Consider the following 19,216-nt stretch of genomic DNA (forward strand, 5'->3'; position numbering starts at 1 on the left):
TGTTGAGAAATTGAAAGTGTGATCCACAAAGCCAGTCAATTAGGTTTGCTAATGCAACAACACATATTTGTTGTAATCATTATATTATAATAAAGTTTTTATTTATACTATGGAACGATGCTACAATTCACTTTTTATATTGTGTATCAGTGTATCAAATGTTTAATCTCTCTTGATTACGGGGAATGTAGTGATGGATGTAATATATGATTGCAAACCACATTTAAAAATTTAAGCTACAAGTTTAATAGGAAGGTCAATTCGCTAACTGCTCATAAAATTAGTGTTACAGATTTACTCCCCTTCAAACTTTGATTTTTTAAGTTATCAACCACTCATCCAAACTTTGTATTATAACTTGAATTTGTGATGGGGATTCGAGGTTAGGGTTTGCGATTTCAGGGTTGGTGGTTACCTACATGTTCGACTCTAGAGGAAGCTTCGGAGCGACGCGCCGGCTGGCGGTGGAGCGGAGGTGGTAAGGGTGCAGCCGGAGCGGGCGGCGGGGACCTCCTGTGTGTGCTGGAAGGCGGTGGGGGCGTCGAGCTCAAAAAGGTTGTTGTTGGCGGCAAAGGTGGCAAAGGCCACTGGAGTCGGAATGAAGATGGGAGTAGTGGGGGAGCTCGGAGGAGAGGGAGGAAGGAGACGGCATCGAGCGTGAGGTAGAGGCGGTGTCGGGAGGGACATCAGGTGCAGAGGAGGAAGAAGATAAAGGGGAGAGAGAGCAAGCAGATCTAAGCCATTGCTTTGCAATCGGACGGCTGGAAGGAGTGGTTGATGGAAAAACGGAATGTCAACAATTAACAGCAAGACACATCCTTAGAGTTGTTCTTTTCATTTGTAATGAAGGAGTTAATACATGATAATATCAATTTAAATGCTTCTTTTTCATGTACAAACTATCAAATGTGCTACGCTGTGCTGAACCTTTTACTGATGATGATATTTGCTATTGTTATTTATATTCTCTTCTATGAAGGCAGTATGATGTAAGACTTATTTTAAAGCTAACGTTTAGTATTGGCGTCACAATTCACTGTATGAGAGCATGTTTGGCACATCTCCGATTCTTGCTAAAATGGCTCACTCTACCTCATTCGATGGAGTTGAAGCACTTTGTAAAAAATTTTGGCAAAATACCTTTTGCTTTGGCTAATGAGATCTACTTTAATGGGAATGTGAAATGCAGGATAGAAGAAAATAATAAAAGCTACATTTTTAGCTTCTTGGATCTAATTTTATAAGAGAGCTTCTTGGTTTAATCCAATTTAGTTTTTATGATTTAGCGGTGCTTCACTAGACATGGAGAAGCTGCTCAAAAAGTTCTATCAAAAGATGACTTATGTGTCAATACATATATAAAATTGTAAATAAAAATGCACCTAATATGTTTAGATGGACCTAACATGTTACCCAAAACAAAAGGGTAACTTGTGGACGTAGTAATACTTGGAAAATGGGCATGACCTGTCTATTAAAAAGAGTCAAAAACAGTGTGAAAAACTGAGGAACAGAATCATGTGAGCTGGCTTTGTTAACCTGCACGGTTCACCCCACCACCCACTGCTCCAACCCAAACCACTGCGCTACCCGCGGCGGGAAAAAGCCAAAAGCCCACCCCGCGCGTTCACACACCGCGGGCCGCAAAGCCCGCGAGGCGACCGGTTCGCTCCAACAGTCCAACGCCGTTCGCGCCGCACCACCAGCAGCCGCGCCCATTCCTTCCCGCCCCGTCGCGCGCCGCCACCTCCCCGCCGGCCATGCTGACCGGGCGGGAGAGCCTGGTCCGCCTCATCGGCCGGCGCCGCCGCTCCCCTCTCCCGGCCTCGCTCGCCGCCGTCCTATCCCCGTCCTGCCCTCTCCCCTCCGCCTCCCCCGCTCAGGTTGAAGTCAACCCCCGCCGCCCCGAACCCCGCGAAAACGTGCCGCCGATTGACATAGCTCCGTTTTTATCCAGGCCGACGACGGGGCCGGCCCGGGCGAGGCGGCGGGGGTAGAGGCTGGTTCGTCCTATGGAGGAAGCGGCGGCGTCGGCGTGCGCGCGGAGTGGGTGTCCTGCCCCGTTTGCGGCGAGTCCATCCGCGGGTCGGATTACTGCGTCAACTCCCACCTCGGTGCGTGTATACCTGCAGTGTTGAACGCTCACTTGTATTTACTGGGATGGAGAGTGTAGAATGTAGGCTACTTGTGCCGGCTCGGCTGGGTTTGTCCCGAAATGCTAGTAGCATTGGCGCCGACTGAAACGTTGCTACGACTCAAAAACAAACAAACAAGGGCCTAGAAGCCATATAATGTCAAATCATAAATTCACATCATTTGGTGTTTCTCTGTTCGTAGAGCAGTGGTTTATCAGTCAGAACCAGCTAGCCAAAGGTGTATATCCAACTATGCCACTTTCCTTTCTTCTCTTGGTTGGTTCAGTAGGTGAATAAGTTTGAGTGAAATTTACAAATGCACCACTACACATTTACAAGTGGTTATTGGTACTATATTACTAGTATTCTGGATGCATAAAGAGCATGTCATACATTTCGATACTATTCTGAAGATTGACTTTTGTGTTGGTATTAACTGTGCAGATATATGCCTTACAAGAGGAACGAAAAGAAAATTAACACAGAGCACCCTTCTTAATTTCAGATTCAGTAAAAAATTTTCTGCTGAGCCTACTTCAAACAATTTGACCAACGAGGTTGAAACAGAAAGTGTGAAACAGATTGATGAAGATTTGTCAAGAAACCAAGAATTCATCTCGTTGGATAGTGACACTGAGAGTTCAAAGGCTGGTGCCACTATTTCATCATCTGGTTGTCTGAATGGCTCATTTCGCACTTCTAAGACGATTAGTACCTATGTACCTTCAAATACTATCTTGCCAGATGTGAAGGATGAACACTGCTCTTCTAGCATGCTTCCAACAGTAGCAACCTCTTGCAGTGATGATGCATGCGCAGACTTGGATTCTAGCACCACTATAACAGTTGACACTGTCATAGTAGGCTGGAGGTTCCATGAGAACATTGAATTGAGAGAGGATGCAGGCATTACTTTTCTGAGAGATCCTCAGAATGCTAAGGACTCTGATGCTATAAAGGTTTCCATCTTTTCCAAATAAAAAATATGGTAATACCCCCCATGTAGTGGATTTTTCTTAATACCATTGGTAGGTGCTTTATGCAGTGTCTGAATGCGAGATGCTTGGATACTTGCCTCGGGAGCTTGCTAAAGTTTTGGCTCCTCTAATGGACATGCACTATGTTGAATGCGAGGTGAAGTTCTCTTATTATTTTGCTAGAATGTTGTAGAGGGTAGGACAGCTTGCTGCCACTACTTTATGTAGCTGATTAGACATATACAGGTGGCTTTTATGCGGAATGCACTGCACTATGCTGAAAAAACTACATCTATCACTATCTTTCTTTCAAATTCCTTTTGGTTCACAAAGTAAACATATAATGATGATGAATAAACTAGCCTCGGTTATCGTAGTAACTTCTCTGTAAAACCTCACCTGATGCAATCTGAATGGATGCTACTGAACACAGTTAACAATTTTCAGTAATCGTTTATGAATCGTCATTTCAGTGCTGCATTCACAGGCTGAGTACCTCTAAACTCCAGTAATATTACTTTATATATTTATGCTTGCAAAATTTGGCTACTTCTCCTCGGGAGGGGGGGCTGCCCTGTTCCAATTAACAGACCAACAAAAAGCTTTTGTACCAGCTTTGCTGATGATAGTAATCACTCAGCTTGCTATAGGGAGGCTGTAAGATTTCGGCTCCAAGTTGACCTTGATCTTTGATTATCCATTTCTTTTTCTGCAGATAGACTTTTGCTTGCTGTGGGAAAAAAGATAGACTTTTGCTAGTAAGTAAATGGCTATTCTGCTTCTGATGTTCCCTTATTTTTTCTTATTAGGGATGTGTGGTTGGTTTGCCTGAACAACAGCTTGGCAATGTTCCTATCCAGATCACTATCCAGAAATGTAAAATTGACAATCAGATAAATGATGATCCGGAGTATTGGCAGTCCTTATGGGAAAAGTTCATCAGCACCGTTAAAAGTGAAAATTTTCAGCGACCTAGCAGTGCAAGATATCAGAGAAATTTTAATTTGATGATAGCAGATGTGATGGCCAACCATGCACATGTTTTTAGTGATATAGAAAGATCATTTTTAGGTTGTTTATTTTTTTCTTCCCCCTCTCACTTACATCTTTAATTTCTCATTGAACATGTCTTAATTGACTATTATACACTATTTCATTCAACAGCTTCTTTCAAGTCGTTATCAGATGATGGGCAACGGCTTTTTGTTAGGATCTACACTCGAAAAGGTTGGCTTTCCTGCCAAACAGTGATAAGTAAATGTTAATTGGGCTTCCTTTCTGCACCTTGCATATGTGCATACCTTAAAGTAGATGCTTAGGAACTGCCAGCATCAAATGCACTTGAGCAAATTTAGGGGATGTACATCATACAATCAGCAGCACTAATTTGTCAAAGGAAACTTTCCTCCACTTAATTTGCCCATTCTGGGCATTTTTGGAAAGAATATTCCCATCCTTGCACTGTCAAATATTTGCTACACCTTATTCTATTCCCATTCAGGTGATATAGGGTTGTCACGATTGATCCATAAGACTTAGGGCTTTCATGTTTGAGATGCCACAGCTTATATGTTAGGCATCGCAATGATGTATTGACTTTGTTACCAGTTCTTTAACAGCACCCATTCACAATCAAGCTTAGGGCATGTTCAGCTTCAGTAGCTTGATTAAAAATATTAAAATGGAGCCACTACTGAAGAAATATTTTTTTTAATCAAGGCTTACTTAACAAATAACCTTGCACTTGCCTAATTTTCTTACAGGGCCATGGTTCCGAAAGAGTACCATCTCGTATCGTGAGATATCAGATTTGGAGCATGCAGTCATGGAACTGAAGTGTAATAACCTGGCATCTAAATTTTGCTTGCTATTCTGCCTTTAGCTTGTTGAATTGAAAAACTGTTTCTCTATACAGTGGCAGGTTATATCAACATGCTTTCTTGCACTGTTGATCCATCTGAGTATGATATGAAGGAGATTCTTGATGTGTTAAGTGTTCCTGAAATTAAAGAAATTCTAAAGGAGCTTCCTAAGGTTTTCAATCTTGTCTTCAATACCTTTTCTAATCACTCACAAGTACACTATTTTCCTCTTGAGTAAATTGTCATATCCAGGATTTCTAAAGTGACATTCTTATGCTATTACTTTGATCAGTCGATATATTATTTTTCTGAGATTCAGCCACTGCCCAACAGCCCAAGCATTGGCCCCTTGAAAGGTTGACTTTAAGAATCACCATTTGTTCATAAGTTGCCACTTTGGAAGCTACACACTACTTTAGGATTTCATGGTGACACATATTTTTGCATACTCATATGATAAGCACCGATTAGTATCAAATTTGATGATGAAACTGTTGACATATGCATGATTAAAAATATCTGAGAATGTGTGGGGATGTCTGTATAACACCAAACAACACAACAATACACAACAGCAAGTGTATAATCTGTGAAATGATTTTACTGCCAAGGAATGGATGACTTGATGAGGTAATAGAGCTTTCATCCATCCATAGTTTCTGCCTATAGCACTTGATGAAAATAATGTGAACACAAAATTATTTTTTCCCCTTCGGCATGTACAGAAATAGATTTGTGCTGTCTAGGTTCTTTATTATTCGTTAGAGGAGGGTTGTTTTTCATTTTCTACCTTGTTTTCTCACTGGCCTATCTCCCTTTTAGGAAAACACAAGCTGCATACGTCGACACGAGCTTGCTTGCACCCTTCTGTCTTTATATCATAATGGTACCTGGTAAAGGCTCTTTGCTTGTTGCATTCTTGAGAATTGTGGCCTCAGTGTAATGAAAGTTCATCTCTTGAACATGCAGTGCATCACTACCAAAGCGAATCCTAAAATGGACAGGAACCTGCATAAGAATTTCTAAGATGGCAGATGAACTTTTGTGGCGTATTCAGGTGAATTCTTACTGCTTTTAACCATAAAGCTTAAATATTGCTTGGACAGTTGGACTGTTTAGTCTGGCAAGAGTATTATTTCATACAACAGCTATATTTGCATCAATGATGATCAAGTACAATCGTGCAGAGGCTCTTTTTTCTAAACGGTGATCAAGATCTTTCTTCATTTCTATTAGTGGAATTTGGTGTGGTGAAGTTCCCAGACTATGCTTGCAGCATCTCTCACCACATTTTTCAAGAAAGAAGTGATCTGCTTGAGTATGAAGAGGTAACATTTCGATCCCCTTTTTTTTAAAAAAGAAGAATAACGAGCCACTCGCCAGCTGTGTTTAATGTTTGCATTGCAAACAGGCTATCCGAGTTGCACAACTGATGGATGAATCCCTTGATAATAATAACATGGACTTGGTGACAAGATGCATTGACTTGTCTGAGAATCGACTATGCACTATGCCAAAACAAGAAAATGCAACTTCACCTGAACATTCCCCATCGTTCTTTTCACACTTTTCAGCTTCCTGGGTCTATTCGAAAATACTCACATTAGGTGTCTCTGTTTATGAACGAGACCGCAGGTAAGTTGTGATAACTGCTAAAATTATGGATCAACTCAAACTCTCTTCAGATGCATGAATTTTTTGTGATTTGTAAGATTTTGGGTGAACTGGAAACCTGAAGCAAACTAGAGTTCTTTTTCCCTTTATTGTTGTGGTGACATGCCTTCTGGCTCGTGCTACATATTGGGATGCTTTGGTGTTGTAGCTGTTACATACTTGGGCATTTGACACAAGCACAAGTATAAATGACACTTGGTTGCACGTAGGGCTCATTAACTTCTTTCCTCAGAAAGCATCTTAGTAATATTGTTATTTTCATGCCAACTAAATTTTTTAGGTATGAAGATGCAATCAGGATTCTAAAGATACTGCTTAGTAAAGTTGCTTGTGATAGAAGGCGAGGGTATTGGACACTGAGGTTATCTGTTGATTTGGAGCATATGGGTCGTCCAAATGAGAGCCTTTCCGTAGCTGAAGGGGGAGCAATTGATCCATGGGTCCGTGCTGGTTCAAAGTTCGCATTGCAAAGGAGGGTGCTGCGTTTAAGCAAACCTCCACGACGCTGGAAAGTTCCCAGTTATGCTGATTATGTTAAAAGGAATATAAAAGAGGTATATATCGCCCTGACTGTCATTGCGCTTTGTTTTCATACTAAACAATCTATGCTTGTTATGCTTCTCCTATTATTAGGTGAACATTGAAGGAAGGCCATTAAATTGTGAGACAGGAGCAAAGAATTTATTTTATGGTTATGATGGGGAACTTTGTGGGGTAGAGCAGTTGGCTTTACAATATTATGCTGATGAAGGCGGTGGTTGGCGAGGTACCCATTCGGAAGGTGGCATTTGGATGACTATCTTTGGCCTTCTGATGTGGGATGTAATGTTTTCAGACATACAAGATGTTTTTCAGTCTAAATTCCAGGTATATGACCTGAACAATGCTTTCCTTTGTTGGAGGTGCACAACCATATTTCCTGCAAAGTCATCAGAACCTTGTAGTGGATTCTCATTAAATCCCTCATGGTTTTGTTTGATAGATTGTTGGACCTTATCATGTCTTTTACTTGTTCCCTACAGTAGTTTTCCGCAACTTGATTTGGGTGTTCTCTTGCAGACGGCTCCTCTTGATCTGGAAACAGATTATTTCTACAAATCAAGAAAGGACCTTGCAGAATCCCAGCTGAAGAAGATACAAGAAGGGATGGCTGAAGAGATGCTAATCAGCTCCTGGGAGCTACATCAGGGGACATCCTGCCGGGGCGTTAATTGGGACCGTCATTCCTTAACTGATCTACGGGCTGTCGTTGCGTGCATTGGCGGCCATCGCTTGGCATTGCTCCTGCGTCATCTAGCTGTTGATTACAGAAGCTGGTCTAGTGGAATGCCTGATCTACTGCTATGGCGTTTCCTTGATGAAAGAGGCGGAGGTGAAGCTAAACTTGTGGAGGTCAAAGGACCAAGGGACCAGCTGTCGGAGCAACAGCGTGCATGGATTCTTGTTCTCATGGATTTTGGATTTGATGTGGAAGTGTGCAAAGTAAGCCCAGTTACCAAGCGGAGATAGTTCCCTTCATAAGTTGCACCTAGCGTAACAATTTCATTTTATTGATTGATGATTTATGCATAAATATTTTTTTTTAAACATAAGTATTTGATTAATTTGAAGAGCAAATCTGTAACATGTAAACAGCGACATTGTTGTGATGTTGTACATAAGTAAAACATTATCGCCACCTATTTGGGCAGGGACGTTCTAACAAAGCTCTACTACTTTTGGTAAGATTGGAACCATCAGTTTTCTTCGGTTTGTTATAGTAAGTTACTCACTCCGTTTCAAATTGTAGGTTGTTCCGATTTTTCTAGGTTCATAGATGTTTATATGTATCTAGACATACACTATATTTAGATGCATACAAACATTTATGCACCTAGAAAAACCAAAACGACCTACAATTTTTGGACGGAGGGAGTAACCGCTTAATCGGTATGCTCTGAGCTCTGTACTTGAGGGGTTGAGATCAGTGGGAACTGGCAATTGGTTACAGAGCAGCAATTGGCTAGAATCTACCACAAGTCCAAAACTTATCCTGTATATATGTACTTGCATAACCGAGTCTCACAATAGGCCACAGGATTGGATTCAACTAAAATTCTGACAAAAAGAAATATTACAGGACAAAATTTGTTTATGTTCGAGAGGCAGCGAGGCTCTTAAAGCTTATCTTGACCTTACGAAGGCACAGTTACAATTGACAGTAAGGCACAGTTACAAGTCTGACTGTCACGATGACCTGATACTGACAAGGTACAACAATGTGCAAATTCCCAGCTTGCAAAGAAAGCAAGCTTTTGCAACCACAAGGCCGCTTGATAAAATACCCTCAGCAAGAACTCCATACACAGAAGATAAAATACAGAGCATCCAATGTCGTGTAATTGTTCAAAGGCCATCTTAAGTATAGTACTGGCTTTCCTCCAGGCCAGGTGCTGCCTTTGATCTGATCTAGATGAATATGGCGCTAAACGCCTCCTCCATCGCTCTCCTCTTACTCAATTCAATAGTCCATCCGCCTGCTCGTGCTGCTCTCTCTGCACGCAGTCTCCTGGTCTCCTCGTCATCTCCTTGAAGAGGATCTGACCGACCGCCAATTGGTTGAGGGGGCATACCTGTGGGACGAGGCTGACCCATCCCACCAGGAACAGCAGCAGGCGCATACTGGCCCTGAAATCCTGCCCCACCACTAATACCCTGGGAACTCCCAACATCCTGTTGAAGATTTAAAAGCACCAAGTGTTGGCATTTATACCATAGCAATTTGTTTTTTAATCAGAATACCACAGCAATCTAATCTAACCACCAAAAAGTATAAACCACATGAAATCAATGCATCAACTTCTCTTTTTAAGGGAAAAAAGTATCAAGTTAAAGCAGTACAGAATAGAGAAAGGTAATAAAAGAAAAATAGAGCTTGCAGTAGTTCTTTTACATGTGCGTCAAACCAGATAAGACTGAACATGTTCATAAGGATGCAAAGTGAAGATGAAAGTAGCACCCCTTTTAAAAACTTCGTGCTTTGTCATGACACACGGTCAGATAGTTGCATAGGCAATATCTAACGATGCATGGCATCTATGCAAACATACATCATCTAAGGAGACAAAACACACATAATTAAGTTGGAGTGCAATTTCATAATTGGCTGAAATATACTAGCAAAGGATTCAATTTGCTAAGGGTTACACCTTCGATCACCAAATCAAAACTCCTGCATCGGCAGCTACCTTTCATCTAGACTAAAACACAGAGTCAATATTTGATTACACTAGTAATTACCACAAAACACATTGATAGGATGTCAAGGTGATAAATCTAAAAGTTGGTACTTCAGGATTTATAGCATTTAATCACTACCATTTTCTGATGATATTTATAGCATTTAATCACTACCATTTTCTGATGATGTTTACTACTCCCTCTGTCCCAAATTATAGGTCGTTTTGGCTTTTGTTTTTTTAGTCATGCAAGTATCAGACATTCAGACCCCTAAGTTGAAGAAGACAATACATACTTTAACAATCTTACAAAATATTTATTTCACAGGAAACATATAACTTAAAAATATCTACTGACCGTATCGTCGGCGTCGGTCTTTACAGGGTTCATCCTGCTTGCTTTAAGTGCTGCCGCAAGATCTTCAGCCTATCATGTAACAAATTGGCCATAAAAATAAACTGTTGTCAGTCAAAATATATAAATATGTCGAAGGTTAGAGCAAAACATTTCAACTGGAATTTCGCTGCCTCAATCAGAAGATCACATCAAAGAAAAGCACACCCTTTTTGCTCGGGACAAGACTATCTGCTCTGAATTTTCTTTCTGGTATCTTGCAATTTTAGCTTCGATCGCATCGACATCTATTCCTTCGATCAGGTTGAAAGCTTCAAAGAAACATAAAACCCTGCTAAGTTTCCACCAATTGGTACATTGCAAGAATGACAAATTTACAAACAGGGGAAAACAACTCACTCATATCCTCAACTTCTTCCAGATAATCGTTGTAGTCCTTCAGAGTAGGGAAATGTTCCCGCGTCTTGTTGAATCTGGACAAAAGATCCATACAAACAATCGAAGTTAGCAGCTTGACCAAAAAAATCCTTTTTCCTTTGACACAAAGAACCGGAGTTTTCAGGGTGTGGAGCGCACATGCTGGCCATCTTGCGGCGGATCGTCATCTCCTTAGCCCACGCATTCCCCCCGCCGCCGGACACCAGCACCATCTAGCCGCCGCCGCCGCCGCCTTGACCGCAGGATCAGCTGCCGCACTGCCGAGGACTCGCGCCGCAGCGGGTTCGAGCTGGGAAGTGATCAGGGTGGCTAGGGTTCGCCGGTTCGGAGGGGGGAGAGAAGGGCCGAAGGGGGATGAGATCATGAGATTGAAGCGAAGGCCTTGAACGGCAATTTGGGAGAAACAAAGAGGCTCTTCCGACAAATGCACTTGTTTCAGTCGATCTGAGCCGTTTGCTGCCGATCGAACGGTTAAAATCTGGCACCTGTCAAGGGTTTAGACCGTCTTGCCCCTTCGCATCCACCGCACGTGACGAACGCCATGGCGCTGGCGATCCGCCTCCTCGGCCGCCGCCGGCTCCTCCCGCCGCCGCTCGCCGCCGCCGTTGCCCACCTCTCCGCCGCTACCCAGAGCCCCAGCCACCAACACCTCCATCTTCCCATTCCCACGCTCCCGTTGCCCCCTCGCGAGCTCTCCCCTTTCGCCCTCCATTCGCGAAGCTTCTCGTGGTACTCCCGCTCCAGGCCCGACCCCGGTCCGGGGACCGCTGCCGCGGACACTCCCGGAGAGGAAGCATACACTGAGAAGGAAAGCGTATACCTGGACAACCTGCATATCGTTGATGGAGAGGAAGGTGTCGCCAGCGCGGCCGGCGCTGCGGCGGATGCCGTGGGAGGTGCCGCCGGCGCCACGGCCGACGGCGTTGGGGGAGTATCGGAATTGGCTGTCAGCACAATGTCGGACCTCATGGACGGGTTCCATAGCCTCACCGGATTGCCGTGGTAGGCCTCTTGCAGCGGGAAAAAGCTGTCCATTTCCCGTTATTTCCGGCAACACGTCTTCTTGTGGCAATTTGAGACCATGCTTGAGCTTTTGAATGATTGTTTTTTTCGTACTTGAGACTGTTGATGTTCATCACAGGTGGATAACGATCTCCCTTTCAACTGTGGCCATGAGACTGTTGATACTTCCTGCCCTCATGGTACAACTTCAGAAGACTGCTAAAATTGGCCAAATAATCCAAAAAGGTAAGTAGTACCGCTGTTCTTCAAACCTTTCATTGCCTCGTGATGCAGCAACGCATCAGCTATCAGGGTTCCTGTAAACATATTTGATTAATATTGTTCTTCACCTTCCTGAATTTTAGCAGGAATACATTATACATTCCCAATGGTTTTATTTTTGTAATACCATCCAGTACAAACAATTAATGGTCAGTACCCCCTCCTGATGTAGCAATACAGTAATAGCATGGTAGTGCCTACTGCTTATGCTACGGGGGCCTTGATTTCAAACATACATTTGTTACATTGGATCTATACTGTGCATTTCCTCATGTGTTTCTGATTTGATTATCCTATATCTTCTTTTTAAGTGTCCACTTCATTACCCCCTCCTCAGCCTGGAAGTAACTTACGTGAACAGTACACTCTGTTCTGGAGGAAAAGGAAGGAGCTTGGCTGTCCCTCCTTTCTTTGGAATTTTGCCTATTTTTCAGTACAGGTAATAATATAAATACTATGATAAGATGTCCTGACTTCTGCCCTTAACACGGTTCAATGTAGTTATAGATCCTATGATTGATGCCACAATTATTTTTGGAGTCATATTTTGCTGTTCCAAATCTATATTTTCCCATTTGGTATCAAAACTTAAAAATAGCATTTAAAACCGAACTAGCTTAATGTTATGTTGTCATCTCCTCTGCCCTCTGTATTATTGTTGCAGTTCCCTTGCTTTATCCTTTGGATGATGAGCATTCGGAGTATGTGCTTGAACAATCACCCAGGATTTGATAATGTATGTTCAAGGTATCTCTGTACTTAATTCTCGTCTATTCATTTTAGTACTCCCAAGTTTCCTGAAGAGAGTTATGATGTCTTAAGGTCATAATGCTAAGTAACCATATTTGTTGTTCATAAGTCTATTTTATATATATTCATGTTCTATGTTTGTTGTATTATGTTTAACGTTAAAGCATTCTGTTGTCAGTTACAGTTATGATGCAACTTATTGAAACTATAAGAGAACAATCATATTGACCAGATTCAATCCTAGAATTACTATGTCGCTGTTGGCCGATTGGATAGAGTTTAATACAGTTATTTGTACTTCACCTAGCTATGAGAAGAAGAAAAAGATGTCAAAGTGTGATGTACTGTAGTACCTGATTGGTACCATGTGACCTAAGGTGTTCTAGGGCACTACTGAGCTACTAGGGTTATCTTGCGCAGCATACCGTTAAGTTGCATATCTGGAGGTTGCAGCAGTTTTTTTTTTGGAGATTTGGAGGTGTTGATAATTTTGTGGGCTGGTGGTGGAAGGGACTGTATACCTTGGGGCATGGTGAGGTGGTTGAAGAGATTGTGGGCTGGATTCAGCTGAGGTTAGTAAGCCAAAGTTGCCAGCATCAGGGATTCACAATGAATATGGATGACTGGGGTTTGATACTGCAAAGCTCATGCTGTGTTGGCACTCAATCAATAAGTTGTATTGAGTTGAAACGTGGCATATATACAAGAGAACAAGTGGACATATCGGCAACACTTAGACTTGATGGGCTAAAAAGCCCAAAACAAAAACATATCAAGCTATACGCTAGTATTGATAGTACTATAGTTACCATTTATTTCCCAGATATATATAGTCTAATAGCAAATGTATCCTGTTTTTGAAGCATATATTCAACCTCTTGCAATTATTTATATTATTACACTTCATATTTAACTTCATTTTTGTTTAATATAAATTTAACTTCCTACTGTTTATTTCTGGACTGCTAAACAGGGTGGTATTCTGTGGTTCCATGACTTGACTGAGTTTCCACATGGCACTTTAGGTCCTATCTTTCCTATCTTAGTTGCTGGTCTCCATTATTTAAATGTTCAGGTACTTTTCTAGCGATTTTCTGTTTTGAAAGGCTTTGTCTACTAGTTTCCCTTTCCTACTGTGTTTCCTTTTGCTGTGTAAGTCTAGTCTCTAGTACTTGGTCAACACACAAAGTGTAGCAACTTAAAAAATTATGGCTGGGTTAATTTCCCTCTGGTAGGTTCTCATTGTGTGATCATTAGTTTTAATTTCATATATAGTTTTTGGCTAATAATCATGCAAGCAAGTTGGTGTATCTTTTGATGGTGACTTTGAGGGCCTGTTATGAGCTTAGATTAAACTAGTGCAGTAAGGGCTAACTCGTGTTGGACCGAGCATAAGTTGGTGGTGATTTTAATTTCTGTCAATCGTTGGTTATATGGATGGAACAATGTGTTGAGGTTCAAGTGATATTTCCACCTCATGAGTAAACACAGAGGGCATGTAATAAGCTTGACCATGTTCTGATAAAACCTTTTCAATGAAATCTGGAACATTCACAGTTCTTTTTGTCGCTAAGTGGATAAGAAATGGCAATTTGTAATTCTATAAGCTGGGCGAAAGCCACAGCCTTCAAAGAGGTGAACCCAGGATGCTCACTCAAACGCACACGAACACAGTAGGACAAAGTGGTTTTGGTGCTGCCGAATGCTTGCAGCTTTTCTGGTTTCCCCACTATATATAGCTGAATAGGAGCTACAATAAAGCTTGGGAATATCATCTAATGCAGAAAATAATTACTAAAATCTGCCTATTAGCATAGGGTAATAGCAGTAATAGGCTCTAAAGACTGCATCTAGACACCAGCACGAACTTGGACACGCAGGATTAGTTTCCAACACTGGGACGAGGATCTTGTTTATGCTAAACTGTCTTTGAGACTCTGACTTCTTGATCTGTTTCCTCAGATTTCTTTTCAGGGGTCCCAGATCAAGCACCATCCAGGAATTTTCGGCTTGCTGGCAAAGGTATGATCCAGAAAACCAGTCACAGGGATACATCTAGCTAGTTGACTAGCTATCACAAATTCTTAATAAGTTATCAACATGGGTGACCCATCACTCAGATTTTGTTGTGAAGAACATGGATGGTTTGTCCATCAATCAGAAAATCAAGTGTTTTTTCTTTGTTCAAGTGTATGTGGTGTATACTGCACTTGGGCAGTTGGCCTTCTGAAATATGACCCATATAATGTTGTTAACTTACTTGGTCCATGTGGGTATCCACACTTAATGGAATAAGTGTTGTTGACATGCCCAGACAGCTGTCGGTTGTCGTCTGGAGTAAATTATTGGACTAATGACAATGAACTGCTGCTTTTACTTGTTTGGTGGCAACCATGGAGGCCAATTAAATACTTGTGGGTTTTGGATGGTGAATAATACTAGCATTACAACTATGTCCCACGGGTCTTCTTTGTGTTGTTATATTCAACTGGATCCACCACTGCCAAATGGCATTGATATTGCATTTATATGGATGTTATACTTGCGCAAAGCATTTTGGCTAAAAAAACCTGTGCTGATTGGTTGCTATACTGACTTTCTGATATAATATAATCGAGCTATGGTTGGCACATTGAATATGCACAATACCTTTCTTATAGTGGTATGAATTATGTTCGGTTAGCTGCTCTCAATTTTGCTGTCTATAGTTAGGTATTAAGAATTTCCCCTTTAGTAAGGTCCATTTGAAAATTGAAATACCTGTGAATTTATTTCTAGTTGACTGTTTACTTTGCACATGTTTCCTTCTCCCTCCCTACTTTTTATGTAAAGCTGTCCTGTTCTGAAAATATTTCTTTCTTGTTTGCAGTACTATAGAATATACTTGGATATACTGACTATCCCTTTGTTTCTTATCGCGTACGTGGTCCCTCAGGTCAGCTACTTGCATTTACCCTTTGTTCTTATTGCATATGTGATTCCTCTGGTCAGCTACTTGCATTTGGGTTTTCATGTGGTTACGAATGGATGATGTGCACAACATGTTGAGTACCATTTCGAAATATATTCTCAAGTTTGGCAGGCAGAGATTAATTAAAATAAATTGGCCTAACTATTATGGTGGAATTTGTTAATCTTTTCGAGAACGCGCATGCATGTATTTCATTAAGAAGTGGAATTTCATAATCACTGCAGATTCTTAGTATTTGCAATTGTTTCCAGCAACATGCTCTATTTGGCATATTGTTCCACTCACGTTACAATCCTTTGTGTCACAATAATGACAGGTAGATGCAACCTATTACTGCATGTGCTGTTACAAAGTTAACAGAGTTGGATGAACTAAGATTTTGCAACTGGAGAGGAAATTTGGTTCTGAATCAGTTTTTTTTTCTCAAACACGCAGGAGAGTTGTGTATCATTGCATTAATATTTAATAGCAGAAGGGAAAACATACAATATACACCCACACACCCCACAGAAATCCGGTTTGGGTGCAGGGTTACAAACTAAAAGCATGATACTCTTACATTATGATATGATGTAAACTAATTAGCAGTAATTTGTTTAGTCAATGATGTTTTTGCTGCCCCAATCGAAAGAATGCAGTCCAAACTGGCCATGGAAGAAGTATAACACTCGTTTGCAACTTTTACTTTAATCAAATAGCAATTCAGATGCTGAAGCCCGATTATTTAAAATCTTTGATTGGCAGGGAAGCCTGGTCTACTGGACTACAAATGGGTTATTTTCTGTAGCTCAGGTTAGAGCAATTGTTTCTTTTACTTGTATTATGAAGTCATTTCAGTTTGGATATTGTGAGAATCTTGTATTCATTTTATAGTAACTCTATGCCTAAAATCTAAATGTGATTTTATGGTAAAGTGATAATAAACCTCATCCAAAAAATAGGGAAGATGGGTCACATGTAGGGGTGGTAAAGGGCCCAATTAGCCTAACAATTTTAAGGATCCGGCTCAATAAGGGCCGGGCTAAAATACTATATGTTTTTGAACTAAATTAGGGCCGTGTTGGATTATAAAGGAGGCATAAGGGCCATGATCCATTACCACCTGTAGTCACATGTCCTGGTAGAATTATGTCATTCCTTTTTTTTCGGGTTTGCCATTAGTCAAATATCAACAAGGTAGGCATGTGTTGCGACACCCTTTTGCTCCTAAGAACATGGCCTGAATAATCAATAAGTACACCTTGAAGGAGATACTAAATAACCTAGAGCAGATGGTATCATAATGCAAGGATTGTCAAGAACCCAGAAGATGTTGCTTAGAACAGATAGATGCATCCCAACCTCTATTACTCGTGTAAAGCTCCAACAGGAAAAAATGCTTATGAATTCCCCTTTTTGTTTGTAATTTCCTGTTTTTGTCGTTTGAGCAAATCAGTTTCCATGTATTTTAATTTGAAAAAGCTTGATATGATGAAGTCAACATTATATACTTTATGTTATATTTTAATTTTTCAAATGATAAAAGTGCAGCAATTGTCCCTGAGAAATGGTGCTGTCCGCAAGCTGTTGGGATTGCCAGATATTAGAGCTCAGGTTGGTTACAGAGCAGAAAAGTCTCCTCTTGAGGGCCCTAAGATGATGCAGGTACAACCATTTATTTTACATGCGCTAGTTAATTGCATTATATGTGATTGAATCATGATGCTGAAGTTTGTTCAATAATCCCCACCCCCACCCCCACCCCCACCCCACATGACCATGCCAGACACTGAGGAATGTCCTTCATTTATTCTCTTCTCATATCCTGAATTTACACTTTTTTTAAAAAATATCATGAATTTACAGCGGTCACTGCTTGAAGATGCTGACTTGCAAACGAAATTGGCACCTTCTGATAATGGAAGTGCCAGTGAGAGCGCAACTCCTATGGAAGGAAATATATCCGAGTCCAGTTCACCTGAGGAGCTACTTGAAGTATGGATATTTACATATTTCCTTTTATCTTGGAATATTATTCCAGTATGAATTCTGAAGTACATACCTATATGTTTATCATTAGCAAGCATTACAGTATCTGGGAACTGGTCGCCGAGATCAAGCTATTCCACTGATCAGGTAAGTTGGTGTTAAGCTTTGTCTGATCACTTGTTGGCTACCATCTCCGTTTGTAAACAATAGAAGTTGATGAACAATGTTACCCACAGGACAGCAGTAGAGAGAAACCCTGATCTCTCTACAGCGTTAATTGGAATGGGACAAACACTGTTCTCAAACAGATTGTTTCCTGAAGCCTCAGAATGTTTTAAACATGCTATAGAAAAGGTCTGTTGCTACCTCAGATGGTTTTCAGTACTTCAAAGCTAATGATCTGAGGCAGTCATTTAAGACTTAATGCTCTCCATCTTGTAGATTCAAGAAGACGACCCTCTTCTTGTACTTGCACTTTTCGGGGCAGGTCTTTCACACGAGCGGCAGGTAGAGTATGCTACATTTGGAATCAGTTTATAAGAACATTAGGAATAGCAATGAACAACATAAGCACCAATCACGTCATTATCAATGTAGGGTGATAATGAGATGGCAATCAAGCTCCTGCAGAGAATAGCAGAGCTCAAGGAACCAGAAAAGCCCATCAACAAAACGTGCTACTTCCAAGGGATGGTTATTTTGGGAAGGTATAGTCCTTTGTAGACCTTTTCTTTTTGTTATAAGAGTCTTCCATTGGTCTGACGCCTGACGGCTAGCAACAGTCTACATGCTCCCTAAATATTAGTTGTGGTAGGGGGTATCTTGGCTCCATTCCTAGCTACATACATTTGTAATTCAACTCAATTTGTGATTTTTTTTTGTGCTTTCAAAAAAAATTTGTGATTTTTTTGTGGCCCAGCTTTCCTATAATGTTTTTTTTAAACGAAAGCTTTCCTATAATGTTGGACAGTTACTAAAGGTGCTGAGATTGGTTTTTGCAGCATATTATCCAGAGAAGGCCGGAACTCTGAGGCTGCCAAATATTTGCAGATGGCTATCGCTTATGATCCTTCTGTAGAAAGACTTCTTAAGGAATGCGAGGAAGGAATGGATGATCAACCAAAGTCAGAGGAGAAATGACATGGTGGACCTGAAAAGATCATAGTAACAGAGAGAGCATACTGCTTTCATTTTTGGACATTAACACATGGTTTATTTGGCATGAAATTCTGGAACGTCAGCCAGCAAATCCTAGACCATACTTAGCCATAGAAGAAATATGAAACCAGTGGGTGGCAATGGCATGATTGGATTGCACGCCTTTGAAGTCTGCAGATACCTCACATAAATCTGATGTCCATTTCACACCACCCAGTGTGCTTGAGCCCAGACGACGTTATTACTTCTGTAGTCACTTGTGTCCTTGTGTAGAATATAGTCGCTTCAAATTATGTAAATTAAAATACAGCAGGAATTTACACCTGATCTCATATTACTGAACATTTTTGCGTTTGATCGATCAAAAGTTTATTTCGTAGCTCAAATCTTATTTCGCAGCTCAAATCTTATTTTGTCAGTGGCGTA

General features: G+C 41.0%; 3 protein-coding genes across 3 annotated transcripts; 2 read left to right on the plus strand and 1 right to left on the minus strand.

Moving 5' to 3' along the window:
- The first annotated feature begins 1,670 nt into the window (after positions 1 to 1,670).
- LOC117851711 (fanconi-associated nuclease 1 homolog) lies at positions 1,671 to 8,373 on the plus strand. Its single transcript, XM_034733585.2, has 15 exons — positions 1,671 to 1,883; positions 1,958 to 2,114; positions 2,580 to 3,094; positions 3,168 to 3,269; positions 3,922 to 4,183; positions 4,277 to 4,339; positions 4,876 to 4,950; positions 5,028 to 5,146; positions 5,797 to 5,867; positions 5,944 to 6,031; positions 6,162 to 6,302; positions 6,386 to 6,609; positions 6,929 to 7,202; positions 7,282 to 7,515; positions 7,708 to 8,373. Exons 1-15 carry the CDS (start codon positions 1,761 to 1,763, stop codon positions 8,155 to 8,157), a joined length of 2,898 nt encoding a protein of 965 aa, XP_034589476.1. The 5' UTR covers positions 1,671 to 1,760; the 3' UTR covers positions 8,158 to 8,373.
- Positions 8,374 to 8,707: 334 nt separating this feature from the next.
- On the minus strand, positions 8,708 to 11,040 carry LOC117851715 (uncharacterized). The gene is made up of 5 exons (XM_034733591.2): positions 10,798 to 11,040; positions 10,621 to 10,694; positions 10,429 to 10,532; positions 10,225 to 10,293; positions 8,708 to 9,360 (listed from the first exon to the last, which is right to left on the minus strand). The coding sequence occupies exons 1-5, from the start codon at positions 10,869 to 10,871 to the stop codon at positions 9,097 to 9,099; spliced, it is 585 nt and encodes a 194-aa protein (XP_034589482.1). The 5' UTR covers positions 10,872 to 11,040; the 3' UTR covers positions 8,708 to 9,096.
- Positions 11,041 to 11,165: 125 nt separating this feature from the next.
- LOC117851712 (ALBINO3-like protein 2, chloroplastic) lies at positions 11,166 to 19,176 on the plus strand. The gene is made up of 15 exons (XM_034733586.2): positions 11,166 to 11,661; positions 11,801 to 11,907; positions 12,255 to 12,382; positions 12,608 to 12,679; positions 13,667 to 13,768; positions 14,656 to 14,715; positions 15,563 to 15,628; positions 16,409 to 16,456; positions 17,195 to 17,308; positions 17,510 to 17,638; positions 17,724 to 17,779; positions 17,869 to 17,986; positions 18,074 to 18,139; positions 18,230 to 18,339; positions 18,634 to 19,176. The coding sequence occupies exons 1-15, from the start codon at positions 11,201 to 11,203 to the stop codon at positions 18,770 to 18,772; spliced, it is 1,776 nt and encodes a 591-aa protein (XP_034589477.1). The 5' UTR covers positions 11,166 to 11,200; the 3' UTR covers positions 18,773 to 19,176.
- The last annotated feature ends 40 nt before the right edge of the window (positions 19,177 to 19,216 follow it).

The sequence above is a fragment of the Setaria viridis genome, chromosome 4, assembly GCF_005286985.2.
Source record: "Setaria viridis chromosome 4, Setaria_viridis_v4.0, whole genome shotgun sequence".
In the NCBI taxonomy this organism is placed as follows: domain Eukaryota; kingdom Viridiplantae; phylum Streptophyta; class Magnoliopsida; order Poales; family Poaceae; genus Setaria; species Setaria viridis.